This window comes from Sminthopsis crassicaudata, chromosome 1, assembly GCF_048593235.1.
Source record: "Sminthopsis crassicaudata isolate SCR6 chromosome 1, ASM4859323v1, whole genome shotgun sequence".
NCBI lineage: Eukaryota > Metazoa > Chordata > Mammalia > Dasyuromorphia > Dasyuridae > Sminthopsis > Sminthopsis crassicaudata.
This window is the reverse complement of record NC_133617.1, coordinates 428,394,438-428,413,306: the sequence shown is the minus strand read 5'-3', so window position 1 is coordinate 428,413,306 and position 18,869 is coordinate 428,394,438. Positions and strand designations below refer to the sequence as shown.

General features: G+C 36.6%; 2 protein-coding genes across 2 annotated transcripts in view; one reads left to right on the top strand and one right to left on the bottom strand.

The window, feature by feature from the left end:
• PMM2 (phosphomannomutase 2) overlaps positions 1-14,785 on the bottom strand; it is a 28,410-nt gene extending 13,625 nt beyond the window's left edge. Inside the window, exons 1-6 of the mRNA XM_074280507.1 lie at positions 14,645-14,785; positions 8,388-8,499; positions 7,655-7,731; positions 6,966-7,057; positions 5,373-5,472; positions 5,139-5,214 (exon numbers count right to left, since the gene is read on the bottom strand). Coding sequence (XP_074136608.1) covers positions 5,139-5,214; positions 5,373-5,472; positions 6,966-7,057; positions 7,655-7,731; positions 8,388-8,499; positions 14,645-14,710 — 523 coding nt within the window. The 5' untranslated portion in view covers positions 14,711-14,785. The remainder of the gene's footprint in view (positions 1-5,138; positions 5,215-5,372; positions 5,473-6,965; positions 7,058-7,654; positions 7,732-8,387; positions 8,500-14,644) is intronic.
• Positions 14,709-18,467, top strand: TMEM186 (transmembrane protein 186). The gene is made up of 3 exons (XM_074280766.1): positions 14,709-14,744; positions 15,040-15,204; positions 17,186-18,467. The coding sequence occupies exons 1-3, from the start codon at positions 14,709-14,711 to the stop codon at positions 17,810-17,812; spliced, it is 828 nt and encodes a 275-aa protein (XP_074136867.1). The 3' UTR covers positions 17,813-18,467.
• The last annotated feature ends 402 nt before the right edge of the window (positions 18,468-18,869 follow it).

The window sequence follows — 18,869 nt, the reverse complement described above, 5'->3', positions numbered from 1 at the left end:
GAGTCACAGAATAAATCAGGTGAGAGATCAAGAAGAGAAGAGTAGTAGTAGTTGTGAATTTCCTGCTCAGGGGCAATGAACTCCTCTTTAATTGATGTAATTGATTTAATTAAAGCCTGTTGTTTTTGGGGGGTATGAATCCGAGACATACATATTTTATCAAAAATAAATATTATCCATTTTAATGATTCACATAGGCACAAATGATATTTCCAGAAAAAACCAAAAAAAAAAATATTGCCAGCAATTATGAACTATCAAGCAAAAAACTAAAGACTTCAAGAATACAGGTTATATTCTCCTTATTTTTGTTTATTAAAGAGAAGGAATGCAGAAGAGAACAATTTGTGAAATGAATAGGTAAGTAACAAGGTGATGTCTGAGGATGGAATTCAGATTTCTAGACCAAGGGGTAAAATATAAGGCCAGAATATTATTGGCTAGAGATGGGAGCATACTGAACAAAGACTGAAAAACAATGCATTTGCTAAGTATCTTGCAAATCTATACATAGTAACAAAGGGGAAAATAGCACTTGGGCTACTCACAAATTCATAGGATACGAAATCCAAGTCAATGGATTTTGGCCTCATGACAAATTATAAGAGAAAGTCCTAAGTTCAGGCAACAAACTGGGAGAACTAGAAATCCTAATGCATAGAGACAAAATTGACCAAATAAACATGGTGGGATGACACCCATCAATGGATTATTACAGCTCTAGATTTTTTTATGTAAAAAAACACACACACCCCTCACATAAGTAAAAGGGGATGAGAATAGTATAATCAAAGGCTATTCATGGGGGGAAATCTAGCAACCAGAATTCATGACAAGGGTATCTGGGTGAAAGTGGTTTTATCATTGGCATATACTTATATTACCAGGACGGAAAGAGGGAATAGATGAGTTTAAGATAGATTCTAAACCTTTATGGCATGATGTGGAATATGTCGGGGGCAAGCGGGGAGGAGGTGCGGAAGAAGAAAGAAAGGAGAATGCCTTCCAGATTTTGTGCTCTACCTAGCATAAATTTTGAGAGTTCTAGAAGTGAGTCACTTCGTGCTGAAGCATCAGAATTAGTTTTTGAGCAAAATTTCTGTAAAATGGGGATACTAATCCTTGTCTTTCTGGAGAGGCAAGTGGATACAAGTAGGAATAGTAGTAGAGAAAAAAGCATTGTACTTCTGGCTCAAATGCTACCTTTGCCACTAACTGATTTTAGCTTCTTAATTATCCTCATCTGCAAAGTTATGAGGCTGGATTAGATGACCTTTAAACCTTTAAGATCTCTTGCAATGCTAAATATATAATTCATAGTTGTTTTTTGTTTTGTTTTTAAGGAAGAAATGAAATGACAGTTTAAAAAAATGTAATCATTATACAATTTTCTGGTGATATTTTTAAAAAGAAGGGTTTGAGTATAGTTTATTAGAAAAAGTTCGGAGAGATTCAAAGCCATCTAGTAAGAAGGAAAAAAGTGATCAGGGATATCTACTTTAACTGATAAATATACATATATACACAATTCAAAGGAGAGCTTTAAAGAACAGACACTAAAATTAAAATACTCTATAATTTCTGGTAGAGTAGAATTTTGGTTACTATTTCTGTTCAAACAATAATTGCCAATGTGTTTGATCCCAAATGCTCCAACCTTTGATATCTACTCATTCAATAAACCAGGTCTATGAGTAGCTTTCTGAATAACAATTACAAAACATATATTTCTGGTATTGGTACAAAGGAATACAGTGATAGGGAACTTCAATTATTCAGACTTCTGCTAGAAATTTAGCTTTGACAAAAAGAAGAGCAATTAATGTCTTCTTTATTGATCTCAGTATTTCAACCTTCAAAAAAAGCAAAAGAACCCACAAAAGGAAATTCTTGTCAGGATCTGATTCTCATTAATAGTAAGGGCTGGCTGGCTATTGGGATGTAAATAGTGGCAAGCCTCAGGTACAAGATCATTCTTTAAAGATTGTGATCAAGGAGAATAGTCTAACATACATCTTAGGTGATTTTTTTCCCTTTTTTTTTTTTTTTTTTTTTTTTTTTTTTTTTTTTTGCTGGGCCAATTGGGGTTAAGTGACTTGACCAGGGTCACATAGCTAGGAAGTATTAAGTATCTAAGATCAGATTTAAACTCAGGTCCTCCTGACTTTAGGGCTGGTGCTCTATTCATCACACTACCTAGTTGCCTCTAGGAAAAATGATTTCAAAGGATTCAGAGAAAAGGTATAAAGGATCTCATACACTTACCTGGTGATGATACCCATCAATGGATTATGGCTCTGGATGGGGGAATATTTAAATACCCACACCCCAGATAGGTAACAGGGAGATGAGAATAATATAATCAAAGTCTGTTCATGTGGGGAAATCTAGCAACCAGAGTTCATGACAAGTCATGTCTAGAGGATTGGGATAACTAAGTATGAAATATTGAAAACATAAATGAGAAAAGAATGAGATTTCTTTGAAAAGACAGATATGGATAAAGAGTGAACTCATGAATCAACTCATTTTAAAAAGAAATATACAGGAGATGGAAGTAGAATCAAATAACTGAGGATGAATATAAGAAAGGTAGGAATACTAAAGCTCAGAATGAGGTGAAGATGGCAACAGAAAATAAGGACAACAGAAAAAGGTTTAGATTTTTTTAGGCAATTAAAAAAAGGATCATGGAAGAGATTGCTTTGAGTGGATGGGATAATAGCTAATGTTTGTATAGTGCTTTATGGTTTGCAAAATACATGTGTTTTCTAATTTGGTCCTCACAACCCTAAGAAGTTATTCCCATTTTGCAGATGACGAAACTAAAGCTGAGAGAAGAGTTTAAGAAAGAGACTTGCCTAAGGTCACACTGCTAGTAAGTGCCTGAGGCAAAATTCAAATTCTGGTCTTCCTGACTCTTATATCCAAAGCTTTCTTTCCACTATACCAGAAGTATCAATATGAATTACAACATTCTTGAATATAGCCCAACCACTTTAAAATGTAATTGGGAAATATTTAACAAAATGGGTCTTTATGTATGGCTTAGTGACCCAGTTCCCATTTGAGCACAGCAATATACTCCCTCAACACTCTGGAAAATGAGTGAAAACCAAGAATAGGTACAGCTGCTCAAATCTTATTTTTTTTTTTTTTTTTTTTTTTTTTTGCAAAGGAGAAATAACTTTTTACTGGAAACAACAGAACAAAAATAACTATGAATGAATATTTGAGATAAGCTAATTGACCTTGATCAATTCAAGTTATCTGCTCCAGATTTGGATCCACAATTTACTGGGATATGTGCCTGAAGAATCAATCAATATCAGTAGTGTGTTAAATATCACGGAAAATGGGAGAGCTATAAGATTGGAGGACAAATGTCATGACTTTTCAAAAAAGGAAAGATTCTTTTATTAGGGCTTTTCTCCTTTCAATTGTAAATTTTTAAATGCTAAAATTCTCTTAACCCAAAGCTTGAAGTTTAACCCAATTCCAGCCTTATCTCAAAGGTACAATTATCAATAATCTGACTTTCCATCTATACTTTCTTTCAAATCATTCAACATTTTGGGAGTCACTGAATTTCAGGTCTGGGGTTGAATGGAGATTCAGAATCCATTTATTTGAACTCTTCATTTGACAGATGAGGACGCTGCTACCATGAAAGGTTATGTGAGTTGCCCAGGGTGACATTGTCAGTAAGCACCCGAGGTAGGATGTGAACCTTTCTTTCTTAGAATCCACCTGGCCATGTTCTTCCTGTAATCAAATCCCTTCAATGGCTTTCTACACTCTATTGAGTAAGGCTCAGAATTCTTTTGCCTACTATTCAATCTTCCATTATAATCTGATATTGAGCTATTGTTTTATTTCTTATTTCCTAACATTTCTCTACATCTATTTTTACCCTTAGGCCAAAATAGCCTGTTGTTGTTTTTCATGCAGTCTGTATTTCCCAGCTGCTGTCCCTCTGTTCACACTATTACCTATCCTTGATGTAGATTCTTCTGGATTTAGGAAAATAGGAGTTCCCTCATTGTGATTTGCTGAATTTTTATATCTTCTGAATTTATATTTTTGGATAAAAGAGGAATAAATAAAACTTTAAAAAGTTTTTTTCATTTTTCTGATAATTCCCCATTTAAAGTTGCCATTTCCCATGAGCCTTCTTTGATCCCTCAGTGGTTATAATTACTTTTCTTTCCTCAGACGTCTATTCTTTGCCTCTCTTATGAACTTATTTCAAATGATTCTCAGTTCCTCTGTTATGGGTCCTTTCTCTTTTATATAAGTCACTGCCCCATCCACACCTCAGTACAGTTTTCTATGTTGTGACTGCCAAGAATATTCATATCTGATAATCAACTTCTAGTGATAGTGTATCTGAATTTGGCTAAATTGTTTCTTGGACAATGTTCTAATGCCAGGCCTGTGCATATTTCCAGTGGGGTAGAATTTGTCAGAGCTTACATTCTACAGAGATAACTTTTGAGAACATATGAACTTTTTGAGAACTTTTGAGAACATATGGTAAGGACTCTTAACTTTTTTTGTGTAAGGAAAATCATAAAAAAAAAGGATTACAAAGGAAATTAATTATATTGAAATATAGGACCCTATCATATATGATTACATATAATTAGACTTACTTTAATACTTCAAGGATCTGTGACTTCATCTGTATGTCTATTTCCTCTCAAGCAGATTACTCTACTAGCTAGTCAGTGAGGGTTGCTGGAATGGAAAATTCATCATTCTGTATGTCAACCTACTAATAAGGCCAGTCCTTGGATGATAAAACTAGATCCATAATTAAAATCTTTCTAATTTGGTGGCATTCGTCAAAGTTTGTCAGCTGACATCTTTCAGCATCCAGGGTCATGTCAGTGACATAATGAAGTAGGACTCTGGTGCTTTCGAAAATGTTAAAACATATGTATATATATCACATCTTCCTACTAGACTGCAAACTCTATTAGTCTAGGAATGTTGATTTATCTAAACTTTGTACCTCAAATGGCATCTCTCTAGTCCATTGCACTATAAACAAAATGAAGCTTACTATTTCAACAATTCAACAAGATCTGGTAAAGGGTACCAAAATCCCGAATAAGTTTTAAAATAGAAAATACCTATAGAAAATGTAAGACCCTTTCCTTCAAATGTTTTCTGCAGATCAGTCACAAATTTCTGCCTTATATTTTCTTTCTGTGGAGAAAAAACATAGAGATGTAGATTACTACATTTTATTTTAGAAATATTTTAAAAGAAATTTTTTCCTCACTTATTTTTGGTAACAAAGTAATGTATCTTAGCTCACTTTCAAAAGTATAATAGTTGGCTAAGGACATTTAAGAAAGACTTACTTTATCCAGTTCATAAAATTCAAGTCGTTCTTCATGGCTGCAGCTTCTTCCAATAGGGGATACATTTAACATTCCATTCCGAAATTCAATGAAAGTGCCCCTAAAGAAAGAGATAAGCTAGAGGAAAGGTGCATTGAGAAATATGATCCTAGGTACTTTCTAATTGTATAAACAAAGGTAAGATGTTGGGTTAGCCTGAAAAAAGTCAAGAGACTGTTCATGTTGATGAGATGAGGACACATACCAATAGGTAACTAATGTTTAATAGCATTCAACTAGTTGATTTAAGTTCACACATTATACTTGAAAAACTGCAAGAATTTGTTATTAAGTGCTAGGTAAAGAGTAATATTACTGATATCAATACAGATAATACCAATAAATATTTGAATACAAGAACACAATAGATATGCCTAGAATATGGAGTTTATTTCCAGACTGCTACTTTATTAGAGACTTTAGATACAATGCTTTTTACTAGAAAAGTAGCACAAAAACATTCTTGGAATGTCTTCTAAGCTTTGGTAATAAATGAGAACATCCAAGGAGGGGTTAATCCTAAATTATAGTTCCAAATTTACAAAAATTGACACAAGACTAAATTTTCTAGGAAATACCTTGAATTTATCCTAAAATAAGTAATTCTATATTTTAAAAATTTCTATTTGGAAAAACAATCTCATTTCATACCTTCCTTCACTATCCATTAATGTACAAGCCAGATTTTTCATTACATGAAATGAATATTAGTCTATGATAAAATTTGCTAATTCCCAGCAGGAATTCCTTTTATTTTTTCCATGGTCTGCTTTGCAGTCTAAATAAATCTTTTTAAGTGTTGCCACTAGCCTCTTATAAGAACACTTTAACAAACCAGAAGTCACCTATTGACAGACACCTAATGATTAAATAGCTCTTTTTCTCTTGCACTTAAATAAGCCTTAATCAGACTTAATAAAAACAAACTCCAGACATTAGCCCAATAATGATTCTGATTTTAACCATACCTATAAGAAGCACTTTGAGCATATCTTGATCTTTAGTTATAGAGGCCATAAAAAATTGGATTCTCAATGTTCCTGACATTACTACCTGTTATTGTGGGACAAGATGCAGTGCGGTGTGGCAGATAGTTAGTCTCAGTTATGAAGGTTTGGTTCAAATTCCATTTCTGACATAATAGTTGTATAATCCTGAGAAAGTCACTTAACTTCTCAATGGTCTACACAAGTAAGAAAGAAAGTAAAACAAAAGGTACCAACCTGCCTGCAATATTAGAGAATGCTCCCAATATCAATAAAACCACAGGTCCAGGTCCATTATTGTTTATCCTTACCCCATTCTGGGATATACTTCATCTCATTCTGGGAAATACTTCATCAATTGTTCCAGAGTTAATTAACAGGCTTTCCTACCTTTTTATAGTCTAAATTTGCCCTAACAGTATAGTATGTCCTGAAACTCAAGAGGAAGTTTTCTGATTAAAATTAGTACTGAGTCCACTAATAATACTGGTATCTAAGGCATCACATTTTCATTCCAGATAGAGAATACTTATTTTAATTAAACTAAAAAGGATATATATACACCCACCTCTTCTTTGGCAGCTTAATCTTGGCAATGTAACTCAGACAATAGTTGATTAAATCTTGGATTAGCTCTTCACCCAGATGACCCTGAATATTCTAAACAAACAAAAGACTTTGGAGTTACCAGGTTAAGTATGATTCATTTCCCAAATAGCTTTCCAATCAACTAAAGTTGGTATATGATTGAGACAACTATGAGGTTAATGTATGTCATTACTACCTTTATCCCTTCCTTTAGTTTTCCCAGGATAAAACAAAGTTTTCTTAATCAGAACACTGAGTTTATTAACCAACTGTGTTTTCTGTTTTATAACTCTGGATTCTATTTTCATGGGCTTGCAAATGCCTCCCATAAAACTGTGAGATTTACACCTTCTTAGATAATACTCAGTTAAAGCTTCCACTGAAACCAAAAGAGGAAGAGATTACAATAAACACTGTCAAGTAATTCTCAGAATCCAAGTACATATTACCACTTTCTCCCAAACTGTCATTTTTATTTACTTGTTGCTATAGTTATTGTACTAAAAAAGACTATAACATGTCTAAAAAGTCATTAGAACATGCTATTTAAAGTCAGTCCTTATATTTCCTACCCTATTTCTGAAGCATGGCTATCAAATTTCATTTTAGAAGTTGTTACTATACAACAGTGCAAAAAAAATATTTTCGGAGACTCTGAAACAGACCTACCTGCTTACACAGAAATTTGCCATCTTTGTATGCTACCAAACCATTTTCTGGAAAGACGTAATCATATTTTTCAAGCACTAAAAATAAAAATGAGTAGCAAATCATAATGCAACTTATTTATGTTTCTATTCAAGATTGAGTTTTAAAGACTACAAGTGATGTGATTAAAAGAACATAAGCCTAGGAATTAGGAGGGTTGGCATTGAGCTTGGGTTTTGTCATTAGCTATGATATGAAGTTAGGCCAGTTCATGTCTCTTCATCTGCTTCCTCATCTATGAGATGACAGGCTGATTTTAGAAGCTTTAAAATTCTGTGATTACATGATGATCCATCCCCAGGACCAATTTTCAATTAATTTTTGTCATTTTAGAGATTTAAAGCATATTAGAATACAATAAGAAATACCAAACAATGGGGAAAACTTATTTATGGGAGATAACCTTTGATTCTCAAAATGATTTTCAGTCAAAAACTACAATTTGCACGTTAAATTGCCAACAGCAATTCAAATTATGCCTAGTATGTTGTTAGTTTAAGGTGACCCACTAATATTGGGCACCAAATTTACTTACCTGCTGGTAATTCCAGTTATTTATTAGATAAGCTGTTTGGTAAATAGGATCCACTATATGGAAGATCCAGGATTAAAGCTGCATATATCTTAATTTTTTTTTAAACATAATTTTCTCAAAAGAAGTTAATATTTTATTAGGACAGTAATTGCTTTTTACCATTGTCTCCCAGTTGCTCTTGTACTTTGTCAAAGTCTGAGCCTCCAACTACTCCAATTTTTATCTTCTGCCTCAATTTTTGCAGAAATTCATCCATTTCTTTAGTGATTTTCTGTATATTAAAAAAGACAAATCAATTAGAAAAAAAATGGCCATAAGATTAAAATCACAGAATTATTGTAAATATTTCAGTGTTTCTTAATGTAGGTCACCAGCTCAAATAGCCCAATCAAGTCACCTAAAACCCTTAATCAAAATAAAACATAAAAATGTGCTCATACCCACATTAATGTACAACAAAATGACTTTAATAGTTCAAACTATCACATTGCTTTTATCAATCATATTAATATACATTTCACACTTTCAAAAACTTCAAAAGTATAAAATTCAAATCTAACATATAAAACCTGTAGTATAAAAATATAAACAGACCTATGGATAATTATTTTGAAATTCAAGATGGTATTAACTATGCATACAGTATTTATCTAAAATCAAGTAAAGGCAATGAAAGAGAATGCCTCAAGTACTTTATTCTGCCCTACCTAGATTAGGAAGAAGCAAAAAAATTAACTTCAGTTGCCAAATATCAGAAATTCAACATAATGCCTTCTCCAAACATAATCTTATGATAATTTGCCCTATCTTAATTTCTCAGCAACATAATGAGCTAAGTCACCAAGATATATGTAAAGTAATTGAGTGATAGAAGAAAAGTTTATTGATCAGACTAAAAGCAACTTTTGTACAACCATAATCTCTAGATAAAATCCTAGATACCATAAAAGGTTTTTGTATAAGCAATCACTTTCACTTCTAAAATAAAAATGCTTTATGTGGAGAAGCAACATGTTGTAATAGAAAGAATGATGGACTTGGAGTCAAGAGATCTTGGTCTGAATACCAGCTCCAACTAAATTTTTTAAGTTGAGTGACCACGGAAGTCATCCAAGCCCTCTGTGCCTCCATTTTCTTATGTGTAAAATGGGGACGAGATTTGCTTTTACTATTTTACATTTATGGTGTAAGAAAAGTGTTTTGTAAATCTTAAAGTACTACATGTAAATTATTCCTGATGATAAAAAAACAAATTCTCACTATGAAATTAAAACAATGCTTTTAAAAGTCCTTGCTCAGTTTTGGATATATTTTATGTTGGCATAGGGCATTAACCAACTAGTGTCCAAATTCTCTACAAGTTACAGTCAGAAAATAACTGAGCTAAATTGCTTAATGGTATAACTGTAACTTCAAGTAAGTTATTTTCTATTTTTGTAATTTGCTAATAGTTATTTTCTATTGAAAATAAAGTAATAGTTCTAGTAACAGAAGATGAATTGTAATAACATTCTTCACATATGACTGGACAGGGCCTCATAAATCAGTTGGCCCAATATCTTTATTTTATAGATGATAAAACTAGAGAGATGAAGTGATTTACTTAAGGTCACATAGCATTTCAGCAACAGTGTTAGAATTAGAGCCCTGGATTTCCAATACTCCAAGTTTTCCTTTCATAATTCTTTATTTTGCCAGGAACTTCATTCCTAGAGCCAGAAGTAATTTAGGAAGTACTGGTTATGTTATTACTGAAAACAAACAAACAAAAAAACTGTATGGGGAATCTTGGGGCAGAAAGGATAAAGGACTAAGAGAAAAAGAGTTGGAAATCCTATATTCAGGCAAGGGAAGAGACTGAAGGCATAAGATCTGAAGAGAGAATGACTTCCCTATAACAATGCTATCACCAGGGAAAGATTCCTGATCCCATGTGACAAGAGACATTGAACTCTAATAATGAGCAACTAAAATTTCCCAGAGAAATAGGAGGCCATCTGGTGGAGAGAAAAAAAGAACCAGTTTCCCCCACATTTCCTCACCTTTTGGAAGGGATCTTCGAAATTATTTGTCCAATTCCATCATTATACAAAGGAAAAAACTGAGACTTCCTAAAGTCAACATTTTTTTAAAATGAAGCTAAAATCATTGATTCCATAATTACTGAAAAAAGTAAAATTACTGAAAATGGTGTTTTAAATAGTACAGGAAAAGTCAATCATAAAAAAAATTAGTGACAGAATCACAATATCGAAACTGGGACAACCTCAGAAATTCTTTTATAGATGAGAAAATTGAAACAAGGAAAGAAACGACATTTCAAAGAATTGAAAAAATGAACTTGTCTCCCTTCTTTGCAGAGATGGAGGACTATGGATGTGGAATCATTCATATAGTCAGTCAGTTGATATATTGGTTGGTTTTGATGAATTGTGTTCCCCCAACCCCATCTTTTTAATGCTTTGTTACAAGGGATGGCTTGCTGAGTAATATTATAAAAAACAAAATATATCAATGAAAAAAATATTTAAAAGAAAATACATGGACTGGAAATTATGAATCATTTTATTAAGCAGAGATGTGTAGCAGTTGTATTTTCTGACTTTCACCAAAGAAAATATAAAAATTATTTTATTAAAAAAAGCTTTAGATAAAGTAATATGCATTGATAATATAAAATGCATAAATATAATACACTCTTGGAATAAGACTCAAGTTTGATCTTTTTGCTCTGATATTTAACTGATTTAAACCTTAACTCAAACTATGATTCCATTTCCTCATCTGTAAAATGAGGATTCAGTTCACTCCGGAAGCATTTATTAAACATCTTCTATGCTTGGGTGGGGGGAAGGGGTTTGGAGGTGGGTGAGGGATTCCCAGGGGGGGAGAGAGAGAAACAATGTCACAGTTGACAGGAAAGCTACCTGGGAATCAGAAGACAAGGATTCAGATAATTCTGACATTTGACTGTGACTGCAGGCAAGTATCCTAATCTCTCAGCATTTTACAAATCCCAAAGCAATAGCCCATTTACATTAGCAAAAGGCATATTTTTACTGGGAGTTTTTTTACATCAATTAAATAAGTCCCTACCAAAAGAAGGGGAAAAAACCCCAAACTCCTGCTAGGAAGTAATCTCTTTCTTCAAGGAATTTATATTACTGAATAATAAAGTTGATCTTCCTTAACTCATGGGGTAGTTAATAGGGAGGGGGGAAGTTCTATTATTAATAATTATAATTCCTATCATCATGTTTTTTTAAATTTCCTGCTTCAATTTCAATTTTCCCAGCTCTCTCTCTGTCTTCCAGAAAACCACTTCCAAATAATTGGAAATAAGTTGCAAAGTTTTTTCTTCTGATGGTAACTATAATAACATGCAAATTTTAGCCCCACCACCTACCAAAAAAAGTGACTTGTGCATATGCATGAGGAAAATATTATACAAAGGAGGGAATTCATTCAAATATAACTTCTTGGATATCAAATGTATCAACATTCTTTTGTATTTCAGGCTTCCCCCACATTAGTACAATACAAAAGTATCCAATATATGCAATAGAAGGTACTCATTAAATGTTTTGCTAATGTAAAAGTATCCATAGGTCATAAGACCTAGGGTCCTAATCTGCCATTAACTGAATGACCTTTAAGAGGTCACCTACTTATTCTGTACTTCTGTTTCCTTACTCAAATAATATGAGCCTGAATGAGGAAAGAGTAAATGAGTGGCAACTGTAGGGTTCAAGTAAGCACAAACTTAATGTCCTATCCATGGCAGTCCATAGTTTATCACACACCACATATCTCTGGTAAAAAGTTTGGAACCCTCTCAGTAGGTCATCTTCAAGAGTTGCTGTGGCTGAAAAGTTAATCATTTGTCTTTGACATGGGTCTAAAAAAAGAACAAATTCTTCTTTTTTTCCCCTCCCTGAAACTGGGGTTAAGTGAATTGCCCAGTCATACAGGTAGGAAGTCCACATTTGAACTCGGGTCCTCCTGACTTCAAGACTAGTTGCTCCAAAAAAACAAATTCTTAAAGCCCATGATAGGAGTTTATATACAGCTAGTATAGCCTTTTGAGTACTCAGTGTCACTTCTATGCTACTAAAAGAACTAGAAATATTTTAGAGAAATAACTGCTCCTTTTGTCTCTATGGCCAAGACCTAGTTATCTACTGATTTCCAAGACAGTCTTCAAGAGTTCAGTAGTTGACTCAGGCTTCCTCTCCACTCCATTCCCTTCTACTTGGGAGCTTCAGTTTACATTCTGATGAATTTTCAAATGCCCACCTCCACAATCTATAACTTTGAGACTTTTATCTGATCACAATCTCTGATTCTTCCTTCCCCTTTGTAAACTTATACTCCATTCTCAGGGCAACCTCTAATTATTTCACTCTTTCCTGCTTTACCCAGCCATTAGACTTGTCTGGTCTTACTTCTCTCTTCAAAAGTCTGATCCTATCAGTTCCAACTTTACACCGTCTCTACCTCTACTCTTGCTCAACCCTGGATTACTTGCACCATTCCTATCCAAGTACTATGAGGAAGTCACAATCTAGACAGGGTCTACTACAATCTGATATTAGCTAATCTAAACTGAGATCTCAGTCATATACTAATCCTATTACTCTCACTAGTCAGACAGGTTTTCAACTCTCCTCACATGACCCCCATTTCTATATCCAATCAGTTGTCAATCCTAGTTTCTACCTTTTAAGCTTCCAGCTTCTTTTTTCACTTAAAGATAACAATAATTCAGGTCTTAATCATTTATCACCAGGATAACTGCAATAGCTTCCTAGTTGGCTCCACTGTATTTAAACTTTCAATACATCCTCCACACAGATGCCAAACTAATAAGTCTAAAGCACATGCTTGGCTGCTTCACCATTTCTATTCAAGAAGCTTCAATGATTATCTTTAGGGGGAAAAAAATCTCCTCTCTAGCACTTAAAGATCTTTACAATTTGATTCAATGAACAACACAATTATCTCCCAATTGTATTGCTACTGCACAGGCTGTCTCCCAAGCCTACAAAGCTCTCTCCTTACTTCTGCCTCTTGGAAACCTAGTTCCCTTTCAAGTCTCTACTCAAGTGACACTTCCCACAAGAGAGTTCCCCATTTCCCTAATTATTAGTTCTCCATATCCTTGCACACTCTCACGAACTAAATTTCTCTGGGTATGTTTTATATTTATCTGTATACATGTTGACTTAATCTTAGCTGAATCAGACTGACCTGACCCCACCCCACTCTCCATGCTAGTACTTTCTAAATTTAGTTATTCTGCTTGTTCTATTTAGAAGTTTTTGCCTTGTTTGCTCAGACTCGACCTGGAAAAAAGTTCCCTTACACTTAAGCTCCTTTTTTTTTTTTTTTTTTTTTTTTTTTTTTTTTTTTTAGAACTGCAGAGAATCCAGATGACCCCTAAGACATCTTTGCTGATTATTTCCTCGGCTGAAAGTAATCTTGTTCTTAATTTAAAAAAAAAAAAAAAGAAAAAAAGAAAAAAAAAAGTTTTTTGTCTGGATTTTTCCTTTGCACTTATCACCTTCTTTCTTAACAGAACACTTAATTGTGTAGGGTCTTATCTTGTCCTATCAAATTATAAGTGCTGCACACTGGCCCTTCGGGGATTATGATTTTTCAATACCGCCTGAATTCAAATCCCGAGTTAGGCCCTTATGAGCTACGAGAAATCCGGGACGTATCACTTAATCTCTGCAAATCTCGGTGTCCTCGTTAGTAAAACTCAGGTAATCTCGGCCCTTACGGGGCCCGGTTATTTCAGGACTTCAAGCAGATAACACGTACTGGCGGACCTTAAAGCGCACACAAATGCTGGCTATCATTATCCTTGCACTGCCAGGTACCCAGTAGGTGCTTAGTAAGTATCCGTGGGACTGCAGAACTGAATTTCTCTGATTCTCCAAAGGGCAAGTGTCCCGCTTTATTCGGGTCTCCCCCCTCACTTCAGGAGCCCCGAAGGAAGATCGGGTTCAGAGTGCCCCCCAAACAGGGTGGGAGGGAGGAAAAGGAAGCCACCGGTTTTTATTTGGGGTGGGGAAACAGGCCTAGAAGCCCAAAGGCCGGGGGTGTCACTCTTGGATTTGGAGCCTAGGGTTAAGGGTTCGAATTCCGACCCTGCGGCTTATTAGCTACGAGCGGTTGGGCAAGTCCTAGGCCTTAGTTTCTTCCTCTGTAGAACGAGGGGAGGTTGGGCCAGATCTCAAATGCGCTTTAAGGTGCTTCGGTTCTAGGACTTCACGCCAGCACACCCCCCCGCTCCTTGCTCAGGGGAGACCACAGATTTCTACCACTCCCTTCCTCCCAGAGTGGGAGGGACACTGAGGCTCTTCGAGATACCAGCAGCGTGGGGGAGGGGGGCTTCAGGGTCTGCTTGCCTGTCGCGGGGCGGTGAGGGTCCCGTCCACATCGAAGAGGCAGAGAACGGGTGCCGGAGTAGCCATGCTAATAGCTCAGGTCACAGACGCGACGAGACGCGTAAGCACTAGGAGCTTCCGGGATTTACCTTATGAACCGTGGGGCACGCTGGGAAGGTGAAAGACCAAAGGCAGACCCAATCTCTTTTTAGAGCTAATAATGATTCACAAAACTACAACTCCCAGAAGGCAATTGCAACTCCCAGAATACAACACACCAAACAGATCCCTCCCCTTCCCTGCGCTTTGACAGAGTTTAGGATGGGCACGCTACGCACCTAGTGGTTCCGGAGGACGGAGCAGGTTAACTTCCGGAAGTGGGCGGCTGTACCATGGTGAGAAGCTGGGTTTTCTAGGAGTGTGGGAAAGTGGGAGCTGCTTGGGTGCCGGAAAGGGTCCGCCGGGTAGCTCCGCTAGTTGGGAGTCCGGATTTAGTTACTTTATCTGCGATAGGTGGAAAGAAGCCAGTCCTCCGGAGAGGGTTGGGGGACGGGACGCACTTGGGGTCCTTCAGGCCCCAGGTACCTTGTCTTGTTTTTGAGATCGTGATTTCAATTGAATAAATTCAGTGTTTATTAAGGATCAGAGGTAAAAGACCGTACTTGCTCACAGTTTAATGAGACAACATACAAATAAAAGCAAAGCAAGCTATATATAGCATAAATGAGAATTAAAAGAGGAAAAGCCCTGGAATTGAGGGGTTAGGGAAGACTTCCGGCCGCGCCTGACCTCCGAATCAGGCTCCGGGTGTCGTCTTCCTCTCGCCTTCCCTTCCGAGGTCATTAGACTACGTCCCTTTTTTTACGCTACACTGGGTCATCTTGACCGTGGGGTCCCGAAGTTTTCATTGATCCTTTGTGCTGCTCTCCCCCCCCTCCCCCAAGGCTACAATCCCTCGGGCCCTTGGATGAGCGGTCCCTGGGCTGTTCCCACTCCTCCCACTCACCCACCCAACCCCCATTGGCCAGAAGACCGTCTTGGCTCCCAGTTAAATCATCTTAGTGCATTTTACTAGTAGACTATCCTCCCCTTAAAAAAAAAAAAGTTTGATTATTATTTTGTTTACACATATATATTAATTTTTAAAATACATGTTTCTTTAAGAATCATGTTGGGCAAGAAAAATCGCAACAAAAGAGAAAAACCACGAGAGGAAAAAGAAAGCATAAAAGGAAGTGTACATAGCATGGGTTGATTTATATTCAGTCTCCATAGTTCTCTTTCTGGATGCAGATGGTGTTTTCCATCCGAAGTTTATTGGGATTGCCTTGGACTAAAAATTACTGAGAAGAACCAAGTCTTAAATTGTTGGTCATGGATGATCTTGTTACTGTGTGCAATGTGTGCCTGGTTCTGCTGATTTTGTCAGCATCCCTTCATGTGTCCTCCCTTTTCTGTGACATTCGCTTGGCTGCCATACTGGCTTTCTTGCTGCTCCCAGAACGCTGGAGCTCAGCATGGGCTGCTTCCCTTTCCCTCCCCCAGCCTTTCTCCCTCTTTTAGGATCCTTGGCTTCCTTCAAGGGTCATTTTTGACCCTTTGGTCATCAAAGGAAGCCTTGTTAGATTTGAATAACACCTCTCACCCCACTTACTGTCTTTCACATCAAATCAGTTAGCAAGCTTTTAATAATAAAGGCCAAACACATCAGTCCCTGTTTCAATTAATACATGATCTAACAGGGGTTCTCAAACTAAGGCCTGGGAGCCAGATGTGGCCCGCTGAGACGTTTATGCCCCCACCTGGTTATGGCAAATGGGCTGAGGGGTGGAGACAGAGTGTGAGCTTTTGTTTTTACTATAGTCCGGCCCTCCCACAGTCTGAGGGACAGACAGTGAACTGGCCCCTATTTAAAAAGTCTGAGGACCACTGAATGGGAAGACAAAATGTAAGCAACAGTGTACAAACAAGCTATACACTGGATAAATCGGAATTAATCAAGGGGAAAGGCATAGAATTAAGAATTGGTAGAAGCTTCCTGTGGAAGGTCAAATTTTAATTGGGACTTAAAGTAGACCAGGGAGACCAGAAAAAAGAGACAGGATTTCTAGTGTTTGGTTTGAGAAAAGCATGAGTGAAACAGAATCACAGATAGGGAGCCAAGTTTTAAAGTGATGAGGTTAGACCTGAATTTTAGGAAGATCACTTTGATATAGGAACAGAGGATGAGTTAGAATGTGGAGAGATTTGAGGCATCAGGAGACCAGCTGGCAGGTTCCTGCGGTAGTCTCAGGGTAATATGATAGCCTACACCAGAGTGTTGACTTTGTCAGAGGAGGCCAACTGAAAATTGATTAAGGCAGAATCAGTGGGACTTGACAACTTATTAAATATGGGAGATGAGAGTGAGGAGTTGAGGATAACATCTAGGTTGTGAGCCTGGGAAATTTATCTGTAATTTTATTAGTCTTTTACATATGATTACCCTTGAGGGCAAAGACTCAACTTCCCTTTTATTTTATATTGGGATTGGTGAGAGAAGTTGTTTCTTTTCCTTTTCAGGTTACCATCTTCAGAGCTGGTTTCCCAATCCGTTGGGTAGTGATGCTGCAGCCTCGGCCTTGGTGTAACAAGATGCAAGTTCCTATTTTGTCGGTGGGCAGGCCTATTTCCACATCCCCCGAAAAACCTTCAGCCTCAGAGAGTGAAAAATTCCAGATGATTTATCGGTTTCCTGGAATCAGATTCTGTGGGTCTCTATCCCGGATGAAGATTCTGCAGACAGGGATTACTATGGTAATATTGCCACCTAGCTGTTATTGGTACATTCAGGATCTCATTCCCCTAGACTCCCTATTTTTCACAGGGGGTATTGCTAGCTTTGCCTTAGTGATGTTGTATTGGATTAGTCATTTCTTTCGGCGGCTTGTTGGGATCCTTTATGTGAACGAGGCTGGCACTGTGTTGCGAGTGGCACACCTGACATTCTGGGGCCGGCGTCAAGATACATATTGCCCAGTGGCCAACATAATTCCTGTGTCTGAGACCAGTGAACATCCCTTGGATATTTTCTTGAAGATTCAACAGTATGATTGTGATCAGATCTTCTACTTAACATTGCGCTTTGGACACATCCTGGATAAGAAACGCTTTGCACAAGTGTTTGGGAATCTTGATGGAAAACGTTGATGATTTGGTAGAAAAAACTCCTGTACTTTTGGGAAATGTGCTTTCACTGTAGCTTTATCTCCCAAGGCTTAAACTAGAGAAGGTTGAGAGACAAGAAACTTGAGTGTCTGGTTGCAGTCAACAAAGATCTACTATATGCCATGCACTTGTCTTTCAAAGTCAAAAGATACATGAACTAGAAGCAGACTTAAGTTTCTGGTAAAACAATTGCTGAACGGATTTTGAAAAGGCAGTACTCAATGGAACCATGAAACTGCTTTTAGTGATGCAGTGGGAATTGATTTTTTCTACTTGTGTACTTTTTCTGGAAAAAGGCAGCTTGATTTTCTGGAGAGAAAATTGTGTGGACACGGTGGATCCTTTTCCTGCTTTGACTGATTATAATGGCCATTTTGGCATATGAATGTTATTTAATCTATCAAAAAGAAGATATTATTATGCTGATAGAGAGTAAGTACTTGAGGAAGACAGGACTAGTATAAAAACAGGGTTATTTTATCCCTCTCAGAAAGGCAACTTTGTGCACTTCCCAGAAACATGATTAAAATCAAAGATTAGCCTAAGATCATAACTGAGAATTAAATTTTTTACCTTTCAGAGATTTAAATAATCATACACTGCTAATTACAGTCTAATAAAAATGTGGGAGTTGTCATTTGTTCATGTATTTCTGTTTTTTTACAGAACTTCAGCAAGGAACCATGATCCATTGGGTGATGTTGCAGGTGTCTTGGTAGGAAGAGGGATAAATTGTCACTTAACTGTTAAGAAGTTTAAGTTAAAACTTCATTAAGGTTTTTTTTTCCCCCCTGAGGCTAGGGTTAAGTGACTTGCCCAGGGTCACACAGCTAGGAAGTGTTAAGTGTCTGAGACCAGATTTGAACTCAGGTCCTCCTGAATTCAGGACTGGTGCTCTATCCATTGCACCACCTAGCTGCCCCTATTAAGTTTTTTTTTTTTGTTTGTTTGTTTGTTTGTTTTATAATTTTTTTTCACAGTATATATGCATGAGTAATTTTTTTTTTATAATATTATCCCTTGTATTCATTTTTCCAAA

Excerpts from the sequence above, each read along its gene's own strand:
- TMEM186 (XM_074280766.1), top strand. The coding sequence starts at position 14,709 with ATGCTAATAGCTCAGGTCACAGACGCGACGAGACGC. Across the intron at positions 14,745-15,039 it reads TCACAGACGCGACGAGACGC|GAGTGTGGGAAAGTGGGAGC; the intron begins GTAAGCACTAGG and ends TGGGTTTTCTAG. Across the intron at positions 15,205-17,185 it reads TGGGGTCCTTCAGGCCCCAG|GTTACCATCTTCAGAGCTGG; the intron begins GTACCTTGTCTT and ends TTTCCTTTTCAG.